The sequence below is a fragment of the Sparus aurata genome, chromosome 2 (genome assembly GCF_900880675.1).
Source record: "Sparus aurata chromosome 2, fSpaAur1.1, whole genome shotgun sequence".
NCBI classification, from domain to species: Eukaryota; Metazoa; Chordata; class Actinopteri; order Spariformes; family Sparidae; genus Sparus; species Sparus aurata.
Window position 1 is genome coordinate 22194529 of NC_044188.1, and position 25584 is coordinate 22220112.

The 25584-nt window shown below is 40.7% G+C and overlaps 1 protein-coding gene across 4 annotated transcripts in view; it reads right to left on the reverse strand.

The window, feature by feature from the left end:
- Window positions 1-25584, reverse strand: part of zbbx (zinc finger, B-box domain containing) — a 64391-nt gene that overhangs the window by 30984 nt on the left and 7823 nt on the right. For 3 of the 4 annotated variants that reach the window (XR_003982685.1, XM_030407684.1, XM_030407702.1), the window contains exons 4-10: window positions 21470-21563; window positions 20842-20893; window positions 19720-19829; window positions 15931-16026; window positions 7771-8016; window positions 5866-6091; window positions 4075-4228 (exon numbers count right to left, since the gene is read on the reverse strand). Coding sequence is in view for 3 of the 4 variants with exons in the window: in XM_030407684.1 (XP_030263544.1) it covers window positions 4075-4228; window positions 5866-6091; window positions 7771-8016; window positions 15931-16026; window positions 19720-19829; window positions 20842-20893; window positions 21470-21563 (978 nt within the window). In the remaining variant the exon portion in view is untranslated. The remainder of the gene's footprint in view (window positions 1-4074; window positions 4229-5865; window positions 6092-7770; window positions 8017-15930; window positions 16027-19719; window positions 19830-20841; window positions 20894-21469; window positions 21564-25584) is intronic. The other variant, XM_030407692.1, reaches the window with a different exon arrangement.

The window sequence follows — 25584 nt, forward strand, 5'->3', positions numbered from 1 at the left end:
CACATCCCATTTCCTATCCTTTGCTCCATCCGTCCATCTCTTTTCTCCCTACATACAGTACTTTACATGCAGTAGCCTTACTAGCCTTAGGCTGTTTGCATTTAGGCTTTTGTAGGGGAAAAAATCATATTGCTCCTCTGGTGTCCTCTGGTCTTGCATTTTTACTTTCCTCTGGAGATACACCATTGAATCCATCCTATCACAGAATGTTATATAATATTGAATTAGTATAACTAACTAGATTCAAGACAAATTATAGAACTGTAGTATTGCATGAATGGGAGTTGCTAAACTGCTAAGTGATGTATAAAACATGCTTTCTCGGACAGTGTTCTTTATGATACAAACAATATTTCAGTTAAAGTGAAACTCTCGCCAAAAAGCAAACAAGGCTTTATTTGTGATTGAATATGAGTCAAACCTTAGTGTAAATGCATTATTACGACGAAAGAGGCACTTTCAAGATTTACTGTAGTTTTGTTTTTCGGGCAAGCTAATTTTCAATGGGGTGCAGGGGCACTCTGACGATAGCATCAAAATCGCTATTTCTAAAACACTAATACGGCTCGACACAACATGAAACTTTGCTCGTAGTATCACCAATGTCTCTACACATGAACACAAGCATTGAGAACAATGTTTGTGTACAAAGAGTTTACTAAAAAGAAGGTTTTTGGACAACTCACGTTAGCAGTAACACCTCCGGCGCGCCGCCGTCATGGCAGACAAAAAGTGTCGATCCCTGAGTGCGACCTAACAGGTAGGAGGTTCACCATTACTCTCCTGCCTGTTAGGTCGCACTCGGGGATCGACACTTTTTGTCTGCCTTGACAGCGACGCGCTGGAGATCCAGTTCCAACGGTGAGTAGTTTAAAAACCTTCTTTTTAGTAAACCCTGTGTACACAAACAATGTTTTCAATGCTCGTGTTCATGTGTAGAGACCCTGGTGATACTACGAGCAAAATGTCATGTTGTGTTGAGCCTTCTCAGTATTTTAAAAATAGCGATTTTGATGCTAGCATGCCAGTGCCCCATGCACTCCATTGAAAATTAGCTTGCCCGAAAACGAAACTACGGTAGATCTTAAAAGTCCCTCTTTTGTCGTAATTATGCATTTACACGTAGGTTTGACTCATATTCAATCACAAATAAAGCCTCGGTTGCTCTTTGGCGAGAGTTTCACTTTAATGTAATTATTATCTAAACAATTCTCAGACTAATGGAAATACCCCTGTTTGGTGCACCCTACAATAAAGTAAAAGCAAGAGGAATTTGAGAGAGATGAGTCCTTCAGTAGGAGTAGCAGCAGTATTGCTGCTATATTTGCCCAGCAGACAGAGGGTAAACTCAATCAAACCTGACATTTGTGCCAAAAGTGCTTTATAGAAGTCACTGCATCTATCAGAGGCCGTATTTTCACCATTACTCCAACTATTCAAGATTCTATTTATGTACTCAAAGCTAAAACTCTAAGTGACTGTGGTGCAGGTCAAATTAACTGCTTCAGATCAGGCAGAGCTATATGTACTCTTAACACAAAAGAGGTTTGCAGGGATGATACTCCCTGGTTCGCTCAACAAAAAACCTGGGTTTTTCAAATGGATTTAAGATTTTTGCAGAAAATAAGCTCTGTGGCAAACAAAAGTTTATATTAACATGTATTAGCAAGTTCAGCAAGTTAATCTTCACTGATGAACAACACTCTCAGGACTTTTAAAGCTTCCTACTACACTATACACACTTTACTATAAATTGATTGATCAACAACTTGGGAAGTTTGAGTAAGGATAGTGATTGGGAGTGAAGTCCAAAACCTGAAAAGTTTATGTTAACACTAGAACTCAAGTGAGGCATCTAACCCAACAACCATCCAAAAAAATCCAACGGGATGAAAACATTCCACTGGATTTACATTTTTGTTATTAGAGCTGCTTAGAGGCAGCCTGGCATTTATGTGTGCTAAAGCATAATATCGATACGATCATATTATTGGAGCCATGTTCATCAAGAAAATAATGGATTTTATAATATATATGTGTTTTGTGCAGGCAGGCCACAGGCAGGTGTCTTTGTAGACGACATATACTTTGAAGTGATTTCAAAAGTATTTCCTTTGACGAGAAATAACTAAATTATATATTGTTTCATTGCGCCAAGGGTGGGTTTTTTAATTTGTCAGTACAAGTAGGAAGCAGTCAGGTCAGATCTTACAGATGCAGGCAGGGGCCAGTTCAGATCTCAATTCTTTTCCTGTGCAGACTTTTATTTCAGGGTTCAGTGCCTTGATCACAGATACTTTGACTCTGGCAGTTGATGGAAAGGCGAGCATTCACTTACCCCACCCACACTGCCTAGCCAGCTCAGGAAATCAGATTGATGCCCCCCGTGGTCGCAAGCTTGCTTTCTGTAACCTACAGGCTATCCACAAATCTAACAAGGCGACAGAGTTTATGACTCTAATATAGCTGAACATTTTTAGCAAATTCTTTAAAACTCTTTGCTCCTGCACGCTCCCTCCTTCCTTCATTCTCTTTTCCATTATTACAAAAGCTTGTTAAAATTCAGCCTCCCACTCTTTCTTTCTGCAAGCCAGCCAGTCTCTCTGTCTCTCCATTAAGCTCTGCCACCATCACCGCTGCAGGCTTATTGCACTCTAGATTGGCTCTCTAGTCTATTCCACAGTTAAAGGCTGCTACAGCTGGGGACTTGCGCACTACCTGAGCACTCCAGCTCAGGCAGTCAGCGAGCCTAAAACTGCACTCTGCTCTCCTCTCCTCTGGCCTGCTCTCCAGTGGGCTACTCAGCCCAAAAGGAGCCGCTTAAATAAAGGGCTATAATAATGTGACCTGCTGAAGCCCAGCCCTCGGGCAGTCTACGGCACAATAAGTGCTGAGAAACTGCTTTGTACACTGGTGGCTTTTGTAGGTTGACTAAAGAAAGTCAGGACAGGCAAGCAACATAAGGTGTGTGTGATGTGAAAATGTTATTTGCACACATGGGTGTATTTTTGTCCTTGTCATCGAAGTGGCAAAAAAGACATGGTGTTCCCAGTTGGACAGTTAGAGGCCTAAATCTGAACCTCATGGACACAAAAAAAAAAAAAAGTAATACACCAATATGTCTCATGTAGTCTGCAGTCTTAAATTCTAACACTATGACAGAGCACTGGACTACATACATTTAACTTAAGAATCAATGCCTGAGATGAGTTCATCTGCATTGTTTATGAAAAGGAAATGGATGGAGGTTTGGGTCTCTCTGCTTGTCTCCCTTGAAAAAGACATCATTGGTCTCAACAGGACCAACTTAGAGTTCACAATAAATTTAGGGAAAATATATATGTTGCTATGACCCACAACATGCTAACAATTACAGGTAATTAACCACACTCGTACAGAAATCTAGCTCCTGGCTCATTTGTCATATTGAGTCATATGGAAAGACTTTATGTGAGATATCCACTGCACTCTTCAACAATACATAACAGTCGGCGCCTGCCATTCTCTATAGAACTCACTCAACTTTAGTCCGACTAATGCATGAATACAGTCCATTACCTCTAAGACCTGAGAAGAAAAGGAAGTCCACACTAGAAGACTTGGAAATTATCCCATTTTAGGAAGGAGCAATTGCAACTGCTTAGAAACATCAGTTGGCACCAGGAGAGGAACAGGAGGAAATCAATGTAATAAAGGGAGCAGGAAGATACTGAGAGTTACATAATTTCCCTCCACAGGTATCAGCAAAGTACTTCTGATTCCAATTCTGAGTTGAAGCCTGAATCGACCCCCTTTAGATACTTTGTTGTCAGTGTTTATTCCATACTGAGTACTACTTGTATGTAGTGGACAAAGTGAGATAATCATCATGTGCATTGCTCTTTATCAAAGGAATAGTGTAAAGGTACAAACGCAAGTTAGCTTTGTTTTATAAAGCAGGATTTTGAGAAATCTGTCTGGCATAATGAAGACGGGAGAAGCACAGCTTTTCATGGAGCCTACTGCCACTACATGATTTAGAATATATGTGTGGTGCATGCACTCTGTTGTCTGTCTGTCTGTCTGTGTGTGTACCTGCGGTGCTTCTTGAGAAGCAATCTGTCCAAGTAGGTAAGGCTGTTTTCTGTAAACTCCACCCTGACAGGTACCCTCCCTTCTCCACCTCTTCTTCCTCGTCTTTCAGCTCTTCTGTCTGAAGCGAGGTCAGCCTGGGTCGCCATAGCTGACACTGATACGGGAGATATATGGGGAGGGGGGATCACACAAAAATAAAGTTAAGGTAAGACAGTGAGGAAGAGGAAAACATAGCCGAAAGGAAAGAGTCAGACAAAAGTAAAGGAAAGGAGCAGGAAAACATTATTGCCAGCTTCTCAACACCTTCCTCAAAACACCTCCCTCAAGAAGTGAGAAAACACCTTGTCACCACACCAGCAGTGCCAAAACACAAAGAGACAGGAGAGAGCCCCATGGGAATAAGAAAAAGATGTACACAGTACAAGAGATACATAGTAAGTGCATTATAGAAAGGGAACGATGGCTGTAAGAAAGAGAAATGTTATGATTGTACTCCAGACACTTTGGCAGTCCACAGTGGTGGCTTTAAATTGGGCCTGGGTGCCATTGGCTTGACAGAAATAATTAGGGCTGGAGGGGCTAGCAGCAATTTGCAGAGCAGAGCGAAGGGAGAGAGGAGCAGAGTCTGTCCAAGCAGTAAAGCAGAGAAAATAGGAGGCCTAATAAAAAGCACAAACACCTAGACACAAACACACACAACCTGGAATGATAGCACTAATAATATACACCCACATCAGCCTGGACACACAAACACTGTTGCACAAGCGCACGTGCGGAAACACAGTATGTTTGAAAAGGCATAAAAATTGCCTGACGCAGTGGAGCATACGCATGCACACAGCTGAGGCGATTAGTGCTGTGGTGTGGAGTAGGGCCACCCCAAACACTCTTCTCATTATCTCAATATGCAACAGCCATGGATTACCCTCCTACTGCAGTGGTAAGCACTTTCTATAAGGCCTTAACAGATCAGGGCACAGACAGGGAGAGGGGGAGCTGGGAAGCTGAGGGGTTGGTGAAAATGGAAGGCAAGGAGGAGAACCGGAGAGAAAAAGACCTATGGTGAGGGGGGTTTAGTGAAAGAAGTACGACTGTAAATACATATAATACACAAGTTTGAGCTATCTGCACTTGACTGAATAAGGGAACTGTCTAAATTCCATTCCTACATATTCAACTGATTGTCTTAGTAACAGTAATTTGAAGAAAAATATCGTATTATGGACAATTTATTGTGATGATATTGTGCCAAGAGTTTTTGGTATTGTTGCATCCCCAAGTTCCACTAATCAATATTTTACACCATTAACTGATTACAGCTATGTGTAAGGTTCAAACAAGCACTAAGTTATCACCCATACCTGCCTTTTTAGAGCTCTCCAGCCTGGTAAGAGATTGACAAAAGAGAAGATTCATGGAGGGAACAAAAGGAGGAGATGAATATTGGGCTGACTCATTTCTTATTATTGTGTTGCAATGGACTAGACGGCACAGGTGCTCATAAAATTCTGCCTACCCTTAATAAAGAGAAAGAGAGGGGTGGAGTGAGAGACAAAGAGAGAAAAGTGATGCCAATGAGAAAAGGTAATGTGAATATAAAAGGCAGGGCTCACAACCTCATCATTCTCTTCGAAAGTACTGGTTAAATTTAAATGTAGTGGCACTGTGGATGTTTGCCAACAAAAGGATTAAACCTGGTTCCTCAAACTGATGGATGGTCTTTCATACCCATTTGGTTAACCTGCTATTTGTGCAAGTGTATGTGCCTGCAACAATTTCTGTGTAGTTCACCTGGTCGGACAGGTATCCACATTGCCTCCTCACTCATGGGTTCCCCTGCTTCATCACTCTTCTCTCCTCTCCACTGTCTGAGAGCCTCCTGAAAAGATCTCGCAGAATCTTCCTCATTGTACTCTCCACTGAAAAGATCAGTGGGAACTCCTCTTTCATCGCCCCTGTTCAGCCCCTCTTCAGTCATTTCCACCTTTTTCTCCTTTATTTGATTCACAGCCAACACCTGCAACAAAAACAAATATCTCCCGATTTAAGTTAAAGTAATGGATGGCCAAGATACAGTGTAAGGCGAAGAAGCTTCCCTGCTGTATACCTACATCATTACTAAAGGTAAGCACTACCATGAATCAAAAGCTGCCTAGAAAAATTGTGTTTTCTGCAAACAGAGAAAAATCTAATTTGTATTCCTGTGTGCCTTAACTTTGAATTACTTAATATGCATTGGTTGATGAGTGCAAAATAATGTAAAGGGCAAATAATGAGATTTCCAATGCAGCTGGCACACTATAGTCTCTTGATTCTGCAGGCAAAGACAAAAAGGACAAACATGTCCCTAAAGTTTGCCCACATGCAAACTTGGCTGTGATTTCCTACATCTTTCTTGATACACCATTAAAAAGCAACCGAGAAACTACCTTAATGTATCTATCATTACATAATATCTCTTAACCAGTATATGTTTTCATTGCAGTTGTATTTACATTGTGAGAAAATAATATCAAATGATGTGAAGGTGCTCAAGGCCGTGTAATTCTTCAGGGTGTACATCTATTTTTCAGAATAGTTTAATACATTAAATCCATAAGTTTCATGCTGAACAAATAAAACATCAGTTGGCACTTGGCAGTAATTAGATTGTCCCATCTCAAGCTTCAGGAAATCATACTAAATCAACTATACAGCATAACTTTTAAACTTTAGATCCACAGGGATGGGACAGATAGACAGTTTCCTCTCCTGGGCCCTCCTTTATAATATATGAGAAGTTTCTTAAAACTTTCAAATGTTAAATGGTATGTTGTGTGCAATGTACAACCATTAATATATTTGAAAAAAGAAAATCTTAAGAATCTTGAGTGGTAAACTCTTCAGTGAGTTAATATTTCTAAACACTCAGCCTGTTAACACTGATCAGGATTTATTCATTTTTCCTGTTAAGTCAGTGCAGTTGTTGCTTTTCAGGTTGGTGGCATTATGATAGGTCTTCGCTCTAACTGAGGACAGAACATATAAGGTAAACACTAGATTGATATATACTGTATACCGATCTTCTCAGTACCTTCTGACCCCAGCTGTTTGAAATGACTGCTGTGTGAATAAGGTCAACTGAGCTCTGTGGTGTTAAGAGTCTGAAATGTCAATCTAACTGTTTCTGCCAGACTTAGACTGTTGGGGGGTATTTTTTAGTCGAAAGGTACAAGCAGTTCACAAGCCTGCCTGTAGATACAGCCTGTGGATATGGCATCAATTAGGTTTTTGTTTGAAGTCTTTTCAATTGACTCACAGGGTGCAGAGGTAAAACACACACAGTGCACAGGCTTGTTTGACATGTTTCTGCTGTTTTGTCGCAGCAAGGGAACTACATATGGAGAGAAATTTCATTCATGGGTCGATAACCATTTGGGAAAAATGACACCTATTTTTACAAAGCAATTGCCGGTAGTGGTTCCTACAATGTTGTATTAAGTTATAGTAGGTGCATGGATGTGCCTGTATGTTTTTGAATGTATGTTGCTTGTCAGTTGATGAACTATGTGCACAAATACAGTACATACTAAATTTAGTGAATCTGTATAGTATACAGTAACGTGCATGCGTGCATTCTTGCATGCATGCGTGCGTGTGTGCCTGCATGTTTGCGTGTGTGACTATTTAAGTAACAATAACAAAATTACCACCTACCTGGCTGGGATCAGGGTGCAACTGCATAGGTTTTGCCACAGCCTCTGTTCCTTCTTCAGGCCTCCCATGTCTTTCTCTAGTGGTTGCATTAGACTTGATAGTGTGACTGGGACTGGGTTTGGGACTAGAACTGGAACTGGAACTGGGATTAAGGTTTGTTAAGTTACTGGGATCGGAGCTAGGATCAATCTGTTTCTGGAAGCAGCTGACAACATCTCGAGTGCTCACATGGGTCTGTAGGTCTGTCTGTAAAAGGAGGCCATAGTGTATGAGATACGCATTTTATTATAGATTTATTATAAACAAAATAAAAAAGCAGGAAAATTACCTGAATCAGAATCAAATGAGGAAATAATTGCATATGTTTGTGTTTTCAGTTTAAGAGACTGAAATTATCAAGCTGATTCCTCTGAAAAGTTTCTTGAAATACATCAGGCTCTTATAGGATTATTCAACCCCCTGTTGAGTGTTTACTAGAAGAAGAACCTGTTCTATCCATCTATCATTAAAAATGTTCTTAATTTTTTGGTTTCAGAAAGGCAATGTTGTGCTTTCTGTGAAAAACATAGTCCCAAGACTGAGGAAGTACACATTTCATCAGCATTTTTGTTGTCGTCCCCACTGTCTACAACTTGTGGTCAACAACAACACCAGTGCATTCGAACTGTCAAACTGCAGACAAGAGATGAATCGATTACAAATTTTCCACAGATTTTCATATATATATTACCAAGGAAGTTCTACTTCAGGTGCTCTAACGACATGAGGGCAATAAGATGAGGCCACAAGAGACAGCTGCCATGAGCCCCATTTAGAGGGTACAACCTAATCATTCTAAGTGCTCCTACCTACATTACTAACATAACCTTGAAAGTCATGAGGAACTCCATTTAATAGAGTTAGTGTATGCACCTTTATTTTATGTAAATGAAACCACAAAGAGTCTGTGCAGGATGACACGGGTAATGCACATCACATGACCAATCTGGTGACACTGGTGGTGTATATTTGCTATACACTACATCCCATTTAAACCAGAAAGCAATACGGATCTATTGACAAACTCCATCCAATTACACATAACACATAAATCAATTCTCCTCTTACCAAAAGTTTGATCGGATATCTCCATAGTGAAGCACAATCCATGAGAGCGTATTGCTTTTTTCTATACAGGCTGAATTCATTAGTCTTTTCCATTAATCACCACAGACCAGTAGGGCTGCTGAGGTTGACCTGTCCTCACACTGTTATCCTGTCCTTGAAGGTGTCCGACAGATACACACAAACAAACGTAGAGTTGGGAAAATGTGGAAGAACTGAGACACTTGAGAAAGGCAGAAGCAGTATTCAGGCAAATAAGCCACAGTTTGAGTTCTTTAACTTTTTGATACATTTTATCACAGGTTTTCAGTTCTGACACCTTGACATTGCACTATAGCACCTTCAAGGAGAATGACGTTGTGTGACAAGACTTAGCCAGGTATTGCAGGACATAAGCAATCTATTGAGTACTGAGGAAAGTTATAGGATCACTTTAATCCTCACAAAATTACTCTTATGAGCCACTTCAGCCCAGGGACCTTTGTGGTGACTTTGGTAGTTCTCTAGTGAAACTTTCAGATCCCTTCTTTTGGCAACACTAGACAGTTTCCACTCTAGGCCAGAAGCACAATCATATGTTTGAAGTCTCCTGGTCAGAAGCTATTTGTTTACGCCTTTGATAGATCTTGCATCTGGTCCTGAACAGTTGCACACAGTAATAAAGTCATTATGGGTGGATGAATCTGTGTACGCCCAATCTGGCAAAGACAGACATTTGTTCTTGGTCTGAAATTTCTCTGGTCTCATCAGTGATGAAAGCAGAGTGCAGCTCATTCAGTGACACTCTATCCATGTGTTGAATTAGTTCATTGAGACTCTCGTGGGAGGGAACTTGCTCATGGCCATGAAATCTTTAAGAATCAAATCTTTGTCGGCAAACAATCCAACAAGCCTCGGGACACTACTTTCCGCATCTTAACTCTCTCTAAAAGACAATCTTTGCATTGCAAGACGTTAAAAACCATGCAATACCCTTCTATCAGTGTTCCTTTCTCTTTATACTCACCAGCCAACTGTGCTTACAGGTGCACATCAATAGACACTTGAGGCCGTTGTATACTTCAAATTAAGAGCTTCTCATATCATCACAGAGCATCTGAAACCGACTCTCTGACGGCATAACTGAAAGGGGCTGATTGCAATCTATAACTTTTCCAAACATACAATCCAATAATTTCACCAACTTCACACAATGGCCTGGTGTGTGGACATGTAAGAGTAGGCGCTGCTTTGGACTTCTCTCTCAAGCTTCCCTTTTTATTCTTTATACAACTCTGGTCTCTTTTCGTGTGTACAACCAATTGTGAAACAATGAAGGCCTACAAAGAAACACATGCCAATATCACCATCATGTTCAGACTGTGTGCAGTCAGGGCAACCTACTGCAGGGTTCAAGCCACCATACTACCACACATGGGTATCAAATGAAATAAGTGTCAACCACATCTACATGGTGCAACCCATAATATACCAGCTTCAAGATATTGTTCAGCAGCTGAACCAGCCTACCTTTGCAAGGCAGCTGGATTTGCAAGATCACGTCATCATGATGTTCAGACCAATCAGCATCCTATAAGGAACTACTGGTAGCTCTGGGCATGGTTAAGGTGTGACGACCAGCAAGAGAAGACACTGATGATTTAAATACAACAACAGCTGTTGCCAAGGTCAGCATGCTTCTATAGCATCAGTTATTTCAGAGCAGGAGAGCATATTTCATTGAAAGCAGGCATAACTGGTTCGTCCAATCACCTGCCAAGTATTTTTTATTTTCTTTAAGTTTCTGTGGAGGACTTCCCACATGGTTGTGTGTAACAAACAACTGGTATGTCAGGTTAAGAACCAGTAGCTGTGATAGGGCTGGGCGATATGGCCTCAAATCAATATCACGATATATTGAGCAACTCACCTCGATAACGATAAATGAACGATACCCCCCGCACCTAAAAAAAAAGGAAAAAAATTCCTGTGTATTTATAGAAATGCCACTTTAAAGGACTGTAAAACTACATTGTAGTTAAGATTTATATTATTTATTTAGTAGTTAAGAACAACTGATAGGCACACGATTGAACAGCTGATAAGCACAGATTACTTGAAATGACAACAACTGAACAAGTTTAAAAGTATAAAATATACAGTCCCTTATAAACAAATTCTAAGCTTCTCGCTTTTTTTATTTCTTCGAATTGAATCACGTGGTTGTACTGCAGGTGGTGGAAGAGGTTGGATGTAAATAAATAAACATTTTGAGGACTTCAGAATCAGAATCTAAGACATGAGACAAAATAGTAGAGAAGTTGATATTGCTGCTTAATAATATGTTAACCTCTTGAGCATTAGAGAACTTTTTTTACCACTATTTTCTTTATCATTATATATTTTTGATAGACACAGAATCTGTTTCAGAAGTCAGAGGGTCACATGACATGGAAGCTATTGAGAAAAAAAATCAAGATTTCTGCATATTAATATTCATATAAAATAGCGGAAGCACTAAAGTACAATAAACATAGCTGTGTCTCATTCGTCCAGTTTACTAATACAATCTGCTGCTGGAGTCACTGGGCCCCATGACATGGAAGATATTGAAAGAACTGCAATTATTTTGTATTAATATATTTATGCTAAGTAACTTGATGACAATCCCTAAATCAGTTTCCAGCGATTCAATGCCATGTTCTGGGAGGTGAGCTGACCGTCTTCCTGCTGCTCACACTGGGTGAACCTCAGTAAAGTCGCGGCTGGACCCGAGTAGAGCTTAGAATCAAGCCCGACCCGAGCCCGTGCACGTTGTGTCCGAGCCCGGCCCGACACACTGAATGTAATTATGAGCTCGAGACCGATTTAAACCCGACAACTGTTTAATACCTGGGCTGTTATAACTGACGTTCTCGACTACAATTGCGAGTTGTTTGAACTACAGAAATCTTAATGAATAATGCAACAAGGTGCAATAAGTGCCGCACTTAATGCACTCGACAAAGCCGACAAATGTTATTATCACGGCCCACGACTTGTTTAAAATGGGTCCACACCTCCGACTTTCCTCCAAACTTGTTAATTCTACTGTTTTTATTTTTTTCTTTACATCTTCACGCTCCATGTTGCACTTAAGCTACACAATCAGTGATGCCGGTAACGCGTTACTAGTTTTGTCATTTTCCTTAATAAAAAAAATATATTTTTGCTTTCTTCTTTCGTCTCGGGGATTGACGTCACGTACGCGAGAAGTCACGTTTTCCAGCATGAGGACACTCACGTGTCAGACCACGCAGAGACCCAAATGCAAACAACAATGGAGGGAGGAGAGAGTTGCGCGTTATCTAGCTGGAAATACAGTCATTATTTTGGGTGAATAAAAAACAAAACACAAATGTTTGATCAATGGACCAGCCCGGCCGAAGACAGTGGCCTGTTGCAGCCTTTGAACGCAGCATCATCACACAAACTGTCCGCGACTCACAGCGAGAGTGGGTTCACTTGATTACTAACCTGGCATAGCTGGTGTTGCATCAGCGGGCGGAGTTTGCCATCAAATTAATGTAAAATAAGCACATCGGTATATGCCGGGGTAGATTAATCAAGTGGACCTAACATGTCCCCCTGTCCCTAGTGGATGTTATGCCTATGACACCGAATATACCGTCATGGCCAAAATGACGTCGGTTATCGTCGTAAATTTCGTTATAGGTAAATTTTCGGTTTATCGCCCAGGCCTAAGCTGTGACTTGCCTTTTTTAGGACTAAGGGGAAAATAAGTGTACCCTTTGCGTTTCCACAGCATGCAAGTGAAAGTGAATGAGAGATGGGCAGGCGGTTAGCAACAAGGCAACAAAAAAAATTGATAATTTTTAAATTAGCTCAACTGAGTCTGCTCATCAATTAATGTATAACTAAGAATTACCTGACAACAGAATTGCTTTGATGCAGCACACCACACCCATCGGATACTACACAGAGGTGAGGCTAAATAAAATACCCAAACTGCTTTGAAAACATTAATTGATACCAGGTATGTCCGTGTGATGCTAGACAAGGAAGCTAATGAGGCACTGACAAAAAGCGCAAACACAACATGTACTGATGATATTAATATTACTTCTCTGACTCCAGCACTCATTCTCTATCCCTCCCTCATTCTTTCCAAGGCAAATGGAACAGGATTAACAGAGGAGAGAAAGAGATGCCTGCGTCAGCTGCATGTGTATAATCCACAGTCTTTATGTCCTGCCAAAATACACAGTTTTCCATGTGTGATAGTATAAGGCTATGCATGTGTACTGTATGTGTTTGAAACCGACTGAAGTAAGGAGAAAAACAGAGATGAAGAGATATAGAGAGAGATAGAGTTGTCCTGTGTGGTTTCACAGAGCTGTTTCAATGTGTGTACTTTTTGTCTCTGTCAGTGAGTATGGCTTTGTTCCACCATGGAGGCTACCCAGTAATATATGAGTGTGTTGACCCAACCAGCACTCAGGTAGCACATGAGCACTGAATAAAGAGATGGATACATAAGCTGAGCTACACTGCATAAGGGCTGGTTAATAGTGTGCTGTTCTATACATAAACACAAACCAACACACAGGCATATATAAAGTCATAAACACATATTGAAACACCTTTTGCCAGACAAATCACAGGATGTACAGGAAATATACACAGCCATATCCATGCACACTCACAAAGCACAGATCATAGCGCAGTAAATCTCCTTGTGAGTATTTCTAGATGAAAATAATGGCAACCAAGAAAACAATCACATGAAAAGAAGCTGCAGAACCTGGAGTAATAAGACAGAACATGGATACCAGCACACACACACACACACACACACACACACACACACACACAGATAGGTCAGTGGCCATGATGGGACACTGTTAAAGAAAACAAAACATCCCTTCAAAATATGAACAGAGTAAGAATTAGTAATGAGGTACTGAAGTTCCCTAGCTGAAAATGGTAAAGAGAGGGTGCTTTTTCTCTCGTCACCTGAATGACCACAACCCATAAATTTAGATTGGTTAATGGTGAAATGGTAAATGGCCTTGCATTTATGTTGCACATTTTCCAGTCTACTGACCGTCTACATGCAAGGTGCCAACTGCACATCAGGAGCAATTTGGGGTTCAGTATCTTGCTCAAGAACACTTCGACATGCAGCTCAGCTCGACCTTCCGATCACTTGACAACACGCTCTACCCCCTGAACTACAGCTGCCCTCAATAGTGCAGACCCGCTTTTGACTTGCTACCAAGTAGGACCATAACATTACGGGTCACTGCAGTTATATGCCACATCAGACCTAATAACAGCCATAGTGCTTCTTAAGCAAAAACATAGGTTATTGGACTCACTTGTCCTACCCCAATCTTTCATAATTTGAAGAGAGAGTTCATCTGAGAAGCTTGATATCAACTATGCAACAGTATGTTTACTAGGGGGTAAACACATCTACATCTAGTGACAAACACAAATAAAAAACATCTGCTTATGATCCAATATTGAGCAGTTTAAATATGACATGATTTATAACATCAAAACGTAACTATTTCAATATCCAGATAGATAAAGGGGTTTTTGCATAAAATAGCATATTCTTATAATGGCTATTTGTTCTAGCTTTGGAAAAATGAGGTGCTCCTGATAAAAATGCTTTCCTCACAAATTTGGTTTACTGGGCCATTGCTTGATAAATACAACCTGTGTGTGTGTGTGTGTGTGTGTGTGTGTGTGTGTGTGTGTGTGTGTGTGTGTGTGTGTGTGTGTGTGTGCGTCCATGCATGCATGTACATTCTTGTGTACAGTATGTGAGTGTACTTTGCACAGGTGGTTACAGCTGCCCTGTACTATATTCCTGGTGCAGTGTGCATTTTAGATATACATATATGTGTGTGTTCATGTCCAAGTGTCTACATACATAGATTTGTATCAAATGCTTATGTCCTGCAATAATTGTCGGTCATGGCTTCCAAGGCAATACACACAAAAATGATATGACATGACAAAAATAACAATACGTAGTCCCAAAAAGTTCAAGCACCATACTAGCATCTAATTTGAACAGATGAATTTAGTGCCTGCTTCAATTTATGTCTTTATCCTGATAAATTGCCGCGAGTGATGTCACACAGTGGTAAGTTGCATTATGGGTGATGTAAGGAGAGTATGTGGTATCTCTTGTTCTGCTATATCGTTTTGATCATTTGTTTTTAAACTGTCCATCATGAGTCCAACAGTATAACAGGAGTGCAATGCAAGACCAGTGAACTGCTTTTCAACACCTGGCACCTACATTACCCACAATGCAACTTATCCGCTGGGTGACATCACTGGAGGCAATTTATCAGAGGACGTGCAACTTCCTCTGGAGCCACAAAAGCCTTTATACTACTTTTTTCACATATTCTGTAGTACTCCCCAAGACCTGTAAACACGCTTTAATGTGTAAAATTGGTGCCGTTTCCCTTTAATTAAACTCTCTGCAGCTGACATGCTGCCTTGTCTCTCTGTTTTACCTTTGACGGCAGTTGCTGGTTCTGGGTTGACTGCTGCCACATTAAGGCCTGCTCTCAGTGTGTGTGTGATGTCTTAGTGTGTGTGTGTGTGTGTGTGTGTGTGTGTGTGTGTGTGTGTGTGTGTGTGTGCGCATGCATGTACATATGAGTGACCAGAATGAGCTTTTGTGATGAAGGCATTTGCTAATGAGGAACATTCATTTTGTTGTACACTAGTAGGACAATGCAAACCTGCAACTGCACAATACAAATGAAGACACACACATACACAGCCAGTGCAGACATACATTCTAGTTAATATTTTGTGTGTGCACACATACAAAAGTGAGGGTGCAAAGGGGGGGAAAAGAACAAAAGTTTGATACTGTAGTCAAGGATTCAAGAAAGAGTAAAGAAAAGAAAGAATGAGTGGAGCTGAAGGAGAATAGGATCAGGACAGATATTACTGAAAGTATCTGTGAAAGAGAAAGAGAGACAGAGAGAAACAGACAGAGAGGAGAGGAGATAGATCAGATGCACGTGGGACCATGCTCACCTGAATGGGGATGATTCTGTGGACCTTCAGTGCCCCCTTCTGGTGGAATTTGGTAAAGCAGCCTATGCAGTAGTCATCTGTGCATTCAGCACACATCTACAATACAGGGACACACAGTGAAGTCAGTGTGTGTGTGTGTGTGTGTGTTCGGTGTGTGAATATGTGATAGAGATGGAAGTGAAGATTTGTCTACTTATGTGTTTTAGGGATCAGAAAATTAAAAAAGAGTGGCTGTGTATGTGCCTGTGCAGTATATGCATGTGCACATACATATGCCTAACTGCACTGACAGGCAGAAGCTTAAGTAATATTTGTTGAAGATTGAAACCTAAAGCCGGATATCTTTTCCTTTCCTCTCACCTCAACCTTGCCAAACAAACTTTGACAGGAGAGAGGAATATTGAAATAGATTCTCTGGCTGGATGTTGCACAGTGTGTGCGTGTCTGTGTGTGTTTGAGGGTGTATTAGTGTGTGTATGCATGTGGCCTGTGTGTGCATGTGTGCATTTGTGCTACGTGTGTGTGTGTGTGTGTGTGTGTGTGTGTGTGTGTGTGTGTGTGTGTGTGTGTGTGTGTGTGTGTGAATGCATCTTAAGGGACGTCATTATCATATCTATCTGTGAGAATCCGGTCTTATTAGTGGGGAAAAGTCCTTGCATCAGCAGGTTGGGGAGATAGGCCTAGACCGGGTGGACGGAGCACACGAGCGAGGACAGGAGGAGTGGAGAAAGCCAATGAGGAGGAAGGATTTGTGGAAGAGACGGTGGGAGGGAGAAAAGGACCGAGGCTTCTTAAAATTCTACAAACAACAAACCGTAAACAACCAGCCACCATTCGTTTGGCTCCCTTCAATTGAGATGCAGGTATATTTTTCGTTATGGCATGTGGTTTCATCATCAATACCATGTCAAATTCAGAGAGTACACTTAAGTGCGTTCCCTGGGGGAACAGTATGAATTTCACTATTTTAGTGAAATTTTATTTTGTGACACTGTTCTGGATCTAATGACTTCTTTCCACTTCTGTACCCATTGCTTACTGTAATAGAACATGGAGCTGAACAGGGCAATATAAATGTATTGCGGATCATTCCATTTCCTTTCTTTTCACTCTTTCATCTCGTCTTCTGACCACTTAAATTCTTATTCACATTACTTAATGTCTTTATTTGAATATTTTGTTCGTGCTTTTGCAGCTTCTTCTTTCGTTCACATATCATAATGTGTGTCTGCTTGCACATGCAAGCCACAAGAGCAGCGACATTGCCCTTTAATGGTCCCTTAAAACAGAGCCTAATTTCCCTTCTCAGACCTGAGGAGAAATAACAGCCACTCCCAAGAGACTAGGCATCCCTATCAGGCTGTAAGCGGCATATCACTGTGCTCTCCTGTGCTATGCAGAAAGAAATGAGCTCCCTTTCTTGCCTGGATGGCTCTGGAATACAGTACAAGGCAAGGTGCTCTGTGTGTGTGTGTGTGTGTGTGTGTGTGTGTGTGTGTGTGTGTGTGTGTGTGTGTGTGTGTGTGCGTGTGTGTGTGTGTGTGTGTGTGTGTGTGTGTGTGCGTGTGTGTGTGTGTGTGTGATTTTGGTAGTCTGTGCCAGTATGTGTGAGTCATAGCTCACAACAAGCCCAGATGTCTATATGATTGTGTGTACGTGTGTGCATTTGTGTGTTTAAGTGCAGTTCCAGACAGAATGGCAGAGACAGAGTCATAACGCTTCCCAATTATTGCCATCATTATAGGGCACCCGGGCTACCCAATATGCGCGTGTGTGTGGGTGCACGTGTGTGGATCATGTGTATTTGTGTGTATTTAGTCTATGTGCTTTCCCAGACTACTATAAGCGCTGCCATTACACCCATCACTATGGGGCACTGGGGGCATTGGGCCCTTCATTGGACAATTCAGGGCCATCATCATCAAATGCACTATCAAGCAAATTACCACATTACATTTTAACGCAATGTGTGTGCTGCACTTAAAATAATGTATTCCACAACAAAAGGGGCAGAAAAATGGTGGCTGTCAGCTCCATCAGTTCGACCCCTCCCTCTCCTTCATTCCCTCTATCAATCTCTCTCGGTCCCTCATTGCTCTCGTTCTCCTTCTCAGAAGCATCAGTTATTCAATACTAAACTCGGATGGCTTCGCCGTCAGACAAAGGATAGGAATTACACATGAGTAGCTGAGGATCTAGAGGGCAGGGATGTGCGAGCGACTGGTCATCAAGCATGTATTACTCAGCTCAGTTTGTCACAGTCCATTATACACACACCTGCACTACAAATACACATACACACAGTAGGGCTTTTCATTCATTTCTTTCTCTCTCCCTCTGGTTCACACATACAGTTGCAGGCTGCGATGCCTCCTCCTGAGCAGTAGTGGATGAAGAGCGAGAAAGAATAAACAATGTTGCCCTCAGAGGTCTCCAGTATCAATGAACGGATCCGGCTAAACTGTTATCAGTGCAAACACAAACACAAAGATAGACCAAAAGATAGGACAGTAGAGGATCAGCGAGAGAGAGAATAGCAAGGGAGAGGCAGGAAGAGGAGAGACAAAGACAGATAAACATGATGGATGGAGTAGAGACAGACAAAAGAAACAGGCCGGGATGGACAACAGGAAAAATAGAAATAAAGAAAGGAAATGAATAATAAAAGGAGGAATAGGGAAGCAGGTTGGTAGATAGCAGAAACCTGGATGGTAGAGAAAGATAATAGCCAATGCAGGACGAAAAGAAAAAACACAAACACAGAAATGGACGGAGGGGACAGTAAAGCACCACAAACAATTGAATAGATAGATGGAACTTATTGGACAGGTAGAAAAAAGAGAGAAGGAGGCGGAGAGCTATGAGTGTAGATCAAGTTATTTGACACCCGGGGCCAAATGCATAAAACTCCTCATGTAAGCCTTGTTCTGTTTTATGTCGCTCAGCCATTGTGGGACTGGGTGCACATGCCAAGACTCATTTCCACCCACGCAGGTTCTCCAACAGCACCAAAATGGTCTTTACAACCATTACACATGACTGGCTGTGGCTGTTTATAGAGGCCATAACATGAATTCATCACATTTTCCTGTAAACCATCTTTGCTGCCATATCTCAATGATCGTTATCAAGCATTAGAAGGAAGCGCAATGATTAATTTATAGCACACAATGAAACAGACTTTACAAAGTGCTTCAGAACTCAGGATCAAATAAGAAGATCAGTAACAGGGACATATCGACATGAATTAAGTAATATCCAATTATTGCCTCGCAGTGATTTTTAGCGTCTCTGTGTAGAATGCATATATAGTGACGGAATCTGTGAAATTGGCAAACCACCTCAATAATCCATGTTAAAGTATAAGGTTAGGTCTCTCACCTTATATTTCTTGTCTATCTCATCATATCACCAGTAGCTATTACCAGAAAACTGTGTGTCCGTCTGGGCTGAAGTATTCACATTCTCAGTTCACTTTCTTCTTTTATAAATGTGTGTATATTTTGGAAAGGGTGTATGCATGGTTTTCTGCGTAAATACTGTATTATATATAATGTGCCCCTGGTTATTTTAACTACTTGTAAATGTGTCTAACTATTAGTGGGGTCATCCTTGTTTGTTTGTTTATTTTTGTCAGGTGAATGTTTAATGAGTGCTACAGAGCTTCTATTCAAAGAGGACATTCTTTATCGGCCCAATCACAAAGTTAGATACAAAATGTTCAGTTTTCACTTTCACTTATGTCTGTGTTTTGTGCATGTCAGTGCCTGTTTGCGTGTGCACACGTACCAGTCCAGCAGTCTTGACTTCACATTGTCCACAGTATCTTCCTCTCAGCCTATTTTTTCTTGTCGCCCGAGAACTGATGGCAGGGGGTGGAGGTGGAGGCTGTGGAGGGGCTGAACAAGGTAGTATTGTGAACACTTGGCAAGGGGATTTCAGTTAATATGTTTGACATTAAAATGACTACCTGCCTAGTCCAACAGCGTGTCAAACATATGGTAAATTAAATACACAAAATATCAGAAAAAAGTTAATATTCTTATGTGTGAAAGGTATCATGCAGTAAATAACAGCTCAAAACAAAGGATATAACTCATTACAATAATTGTAAACACTAAAGATTGAGCAAATAAAGTTGCATTAACTGCTGCTGTATACATTCAACACATGTATCAGGGTTTGTACACATTTTTCAAGGTCAAATTCAAGCACTTTTCAAGCACTTTTAAGGGTCATTTTAAAGATTTTCCAGCACCTTTTTGCTGGGGTAAAATACGTATCTACAGGAATATATATACTCATGATTTTTTTCTTATCACAATTATGAACATTGTATTATGCTGTAAACATCTAAAATTATGTTTCATAATAGCAAAAACTTCAGAAATTAATTATCCAGTCTGATAACAATTTTGTGGAAGACAGAGTTATAATGTCAAGCACTTTCAAGCACTTAAACTAAAATCCAAGTACTTTTCAGACCTTGAAACACAACATTGAAATACAAGCACTTTCAAGGATTTCAAGCACCCGTACGAACCCTGATGTATGCTTATCGTTTTGAAACATTCAGATTCAAGGTGGAATTTTGAGCCTCAGGCATTTTCAAAACATTAATAACTCTGCCAAGGTTGGCTACTGGTTACAGAGATCAATCTTTAACAAGCGAACTCACAGTCCGGCGCCTGTGATGGCAAGCATCCACCTCATAGAAGTAACCGTGAGCAAGACACTGTACCTTTACCAGTTCCCAGGGCATTGCTCTGGATTGTAGCTGCCCTTGAATGCTAACTTACATGTGGTGGGTAGAAAGAATTTCCCAACAGGGGCAGTGTATCAAAGGTGACAAGTCTACCTGGTGAAGGCAACCAACAGCTAAAGCTCAGGCTGGATCTGTAAACTACTCACCTGTCAGCGGTTCATCCTTCAGCACTCGAATCTTCACCTTGCCTGCTGACAGCTGTGGAGGAGACAGAGAGCGACAAATCAGTGGCAACAGTTTTTGTAAGCTCTCGTCTTCCTAACACTCCTTATCCATGTATACATAGGTGCACTTGTATATATGAAATACTGTTTTCATATTCTTGTTGGCACTTTTACAAGCATGTTTTAATCTGCAAACCATCAATAAACAAAAACCTGCTACAAACTGTGCTCCTTTATATATTTTCAGTATGTCATGAAATTACTTTTTTTTTTTTTTACATCAATGCTACCACCACCTTTTACAAAGAGCATTTAACAGCAGGGTCTGTCCTCTGATGAATTTGAAATACTAAGAATTCAATCATTCTTGTTCTTTTTGCTCTTAGGCAGTTGTAACCTTTTGAAAAGGAGTTACTTCTTCCTAGTGCAAACTCAAAGACATTAGAGTGCCTTCCCTAAGATCCAGGGCACAAACTTCTCAAATCAAGGGGCAGGGTCCCAAGTGCCCATGTACAGAAGGAGGGGCAGTGAACTTTTGACAGATGCGAGCATATCCACACTCAATTATCAAATAATACACACACATATATAGTTTTAATGCATTTGGTACCTTTTGGAGCATGATCTCCTTGCTTTTCTTGGTGCTGTTTGTTAGAGCATTACTGATTAAGGAATCACATTGTCCAGACTTCCATCCAGAAAATCTAAACAGAGAGATCGAGACAAAGGGAAAGTTTTTTTTTGGCAATTATGAAACAACAATCTTAAAATACAACCCCTTTCGACATGCATAGCTCTTCTACAGTATCTTTGCTACAATTTCCAAAAAACAGAAACAGTGATTAAAGCTGTTTCACTCCTTGATTTGATTTTCTCATGCCTCTCATGAAGATATATTTTCCAATTCAAAAACAGCCACTCTAATGTTCATTCTACTTTAGCAGATCTTGGTATGGAGCTTTAAATACAACAATCAAGATGCTTCATTGAGACACACACATTAAAAAAACACAGAGCAAACATTTTTTGTTTTCTTTTTCTAGGGCAATTTCCCATTATATTTGAGGACTTTGGTATAACTGTTCACATAGTATAAAGTATGAACCAGTAAAGCATAATGAATGGATAGATTTCATATGAGCACACATAAATGTAAAAAAAAAAACTTAGACTTAGGATTTAGCACAAACTGTATTGCAAACACCTTAGTATTCCTGTATTTTAAGTGGGTAAAGTGAAGGCAGGATAGATGTAACAAAGCTCAGAGTTAATGCATTATAATCCATTGAAATACTCGAAGAGACTGAAGCATTTAATAACAGTGTCAGGCTTAAGAAGAGGAGAAGGAACTGATGTCAAGAAAAAGAAAATAATATCAGCATGAAAAAGGCGTAACAGCACCACATAACTAAATCCTAAGTCCTTCAGACTAAATCCATGAAAAAAAAAGGAATTTGGAAAATCACTTTGTTCCATTAGATAGAAAAGAGTGTTTAATTTATCAGTCAGTCCTTGTGTTGTTGTTAAGAGGACTTACTGTTGAACAGCAAGGAAAAGCACTTTACCACACGCCTTTACATACACACAAGAATTTGGCTCTGCCAACATAAATTCTGCACACGTACAATGTCACAGGGGCCTACATTTGCACATTGCGTCTAAGACTAAAAGGATTGTTTTTCATTTTGTTGCAGACAACAGAGGTCTATTGAACTTCACACATAAAAATAGAAGAAATATGATAGGAATTATACTTATTCCAACATTAACACACACACACAGATGCAGATTCAAATACAAGAACGTGAATGCATACACACGCACACTCATGCAGGATGATCCTGTCAGTTGCAGAAAGTTGAGAAATGGAGAGGAATCCTCATTTAGATGGGAGTTATTCATGCTCATGTCGTTGAATTATTTATGCTATTTATGCTATTGTGATGTCTGGCTGTCTTTGAAAGAAGTTTATTTTGGATTGAGCTGGCAGCCTGTCAAGGCACAGGAAGTCTGACTCTATTTGCGTGTATGAGAGTGTCTCTATCTGTGTGTGTTGCGTGTGTGTGATGGCAAGAGTTGCCAACAGCCCCGACGCCGTTGCTGAGCTGCGCTGACACTGACGGTGGGCGTCAGGTAATCGCCCTGGCCACATCACCTTGGCAACTGGACTGTCGCTAGGGGAGACAGTTGAGGCACCCCTCTGTCGGTGAGAGATGACAGGGTGTCCCCTCAGGACAGGCAGCCTGGAGAGATAAAGTGTATGTGCCTGCATGTGTGTATCTCCGCAGACTCTGCATTAGCAAAAATCTCATTATGTCATCCACACATACACACATTGTATGAATAAATATTTCACAATAATAATGGCTTAACATTGTTTTTAGAAGAATAAAGATGCATACACATTCCCGCAGCCGACGTTTCTCCGTTTTACAAACACACAAATATACAAACACACGCTTCTATGACTGAACTGTCAGTGCAGCCAGCAAACCTCTCCAAACTGTAAAGTTTAATCAGCACAACCAAAGTTCTTATAACACTTTGAGCTAAGAATAACAGTGCGCGCCTTAACATGTGTGAGAGAGCGAAAGAGACAGCAAGGGAGAGATGCAGTGACCTGACTACACCTGTTACACAAAGAAAGAAAAACACATGCATTTACACACTACTATCACACAGTGCACCTTTCACTGTCTAGTTGGTGTATAGCAGATGATAACCTCTGAGTCACAGCTTGCATATTGGAAACAAACATCAAACGGGACACCTAATACCACCTCATCAAAAAACATTTCTTCATCAAAAGCAAAGCAGAAGAAGCACAGTGAGGAGTACACTTTCACGTTAGCTCAGACGAAGTTCATAATTCGCAATGATAAAAAAGATATATTGAAATGAAAGGAAAGGAGACGCCAACAGATTCAATTCAACCTGAGGCAAACACCACCTGTCGTACTTGGACACACTCATGTCTGACACAAGGACATACACACAGACATACACACGGCTATCACCTTTAACTGACCCATCTCACCCAAAGGGAGAACTGACAACATCTGCGTCCAGAAAGCACACGCACATGCAAACGCACACACACTTTGAAGTCTAATGCCAAAGTAATCGTGTCCTCTCTCGATTCCCTCTCTCCCAGGGTGAGACGAGAGGACAGGGTGAACTCAGAGACGGATGAGACAAGAACGATTCCAACATAGAATCCTACAAACACATTTTAGTCCTGCATACACAAGACACACATGGCACATATTAGGGCTCGACAAACTATCATTTTTATTGTCAATAGATCACCAGATTTTAAAGATTAATTGATTTTTTTGTCTATAGTATGTCACATTGTTGGGCTCATCACAATTTCCCAGAGACAAGAGTGACGCCTTCACATTGTTTCTTTTTTCCAAAAAACAGTCCAAAGACTAAATGATGAGGAAAGTTGCTAATCCTTACATTTCGAAAGCTATAAACAGCCTTTTTTTAACATTGTTGCCTGACAAAATGACCTAAACAATTATTCGATTATTTAAATGGTTGGCAGCTAACTTTCTTTCATCAACAAAACTGTTACAGCTCTTACACATACAGACTAAAACAGGGACCTGAAAGAAATGAGCTAAAAACAACAAATGAGGCCAAAAACAGAGAAAAGAATAAATGAAGGATGAAATAAAGAGGGAGCAAAAGAGCCAGTAGAAAGAGAAGCACAGCACAGAGACAGCAAAGAAAGCAGGGAAAAATGGGGGTTCCTCAACTGTACTTTTAGATAAGGCAATAGCTAGTGTCTGTAAGCTGTGTAGGCCTAAAGACAAAGCTACATTAAATCTGAGATTCGGGCAGGCCAAAGCAGAGAATGATGTACTGCATTTGCCCCAAGCCGCCGCTCTGGCTTTATTATCGCCTGTGTACTCTTCACAAAGTGATTATACCGCACCTCCTCTCAGCAAACTGAATTTGTTCGCCTATTCTTTGGCTGGGTACGAGAGGGGGAGATACTCTGTGTGTGTGTGTGTGTGTGTGTGTGTGTGTGTGTGTGTGTGTGTAGCACGACTAAGACAGAGATGAACAATTCATCGACTCCAGGAGCTCTGCGACATAAGAGAGGAGCAGATAGAGAGAAAAACAGAGTGGTGCATAACACAGACACACAGTACACTACACAGCCTGAGCATAAATCACAGCTTGAAGATCTCCAGTACAGACTTGTCAAAGATACACTCACATGTAAGGGAGGGAGCTTAGAGAATATCCAGGTAACATACACATCTGAGCACCTGGTTAACCTCCTCATCCTTCCTTCTCTCTCCCATGTCAATCAGAGAGGAGCTGATGGGAAGTTGTTTCCTCTTTTTCATTAGAGGCTTACCAATTAATTGATTCAAACTGTTAAGCTGAGTTTCACATCAGAGGGACTGCTGCATCGCTAGACACTTTCAGATAAAAGGAAGGACGGAACTGCAGGAACATTAATGTGGAGCTCAATTGTAAAAGCCTGACAGGACATACCTAATAAGGTAATTTCCTCCATGACTGCTCTTCTTCAATACCAGTTCATTTGTTTTAAGCTTCATCACATCTCTTACAAATTTGCCTTCTACCTTCCATCTACCTTCTGCTCACTGTGTCAAATGTATATTCAAGAATGTCAAACCAAAAGACAGCAATTAAACACAACAAACTGTGTTTAGAAGTATGGCAGTCGTGTTAAACTAG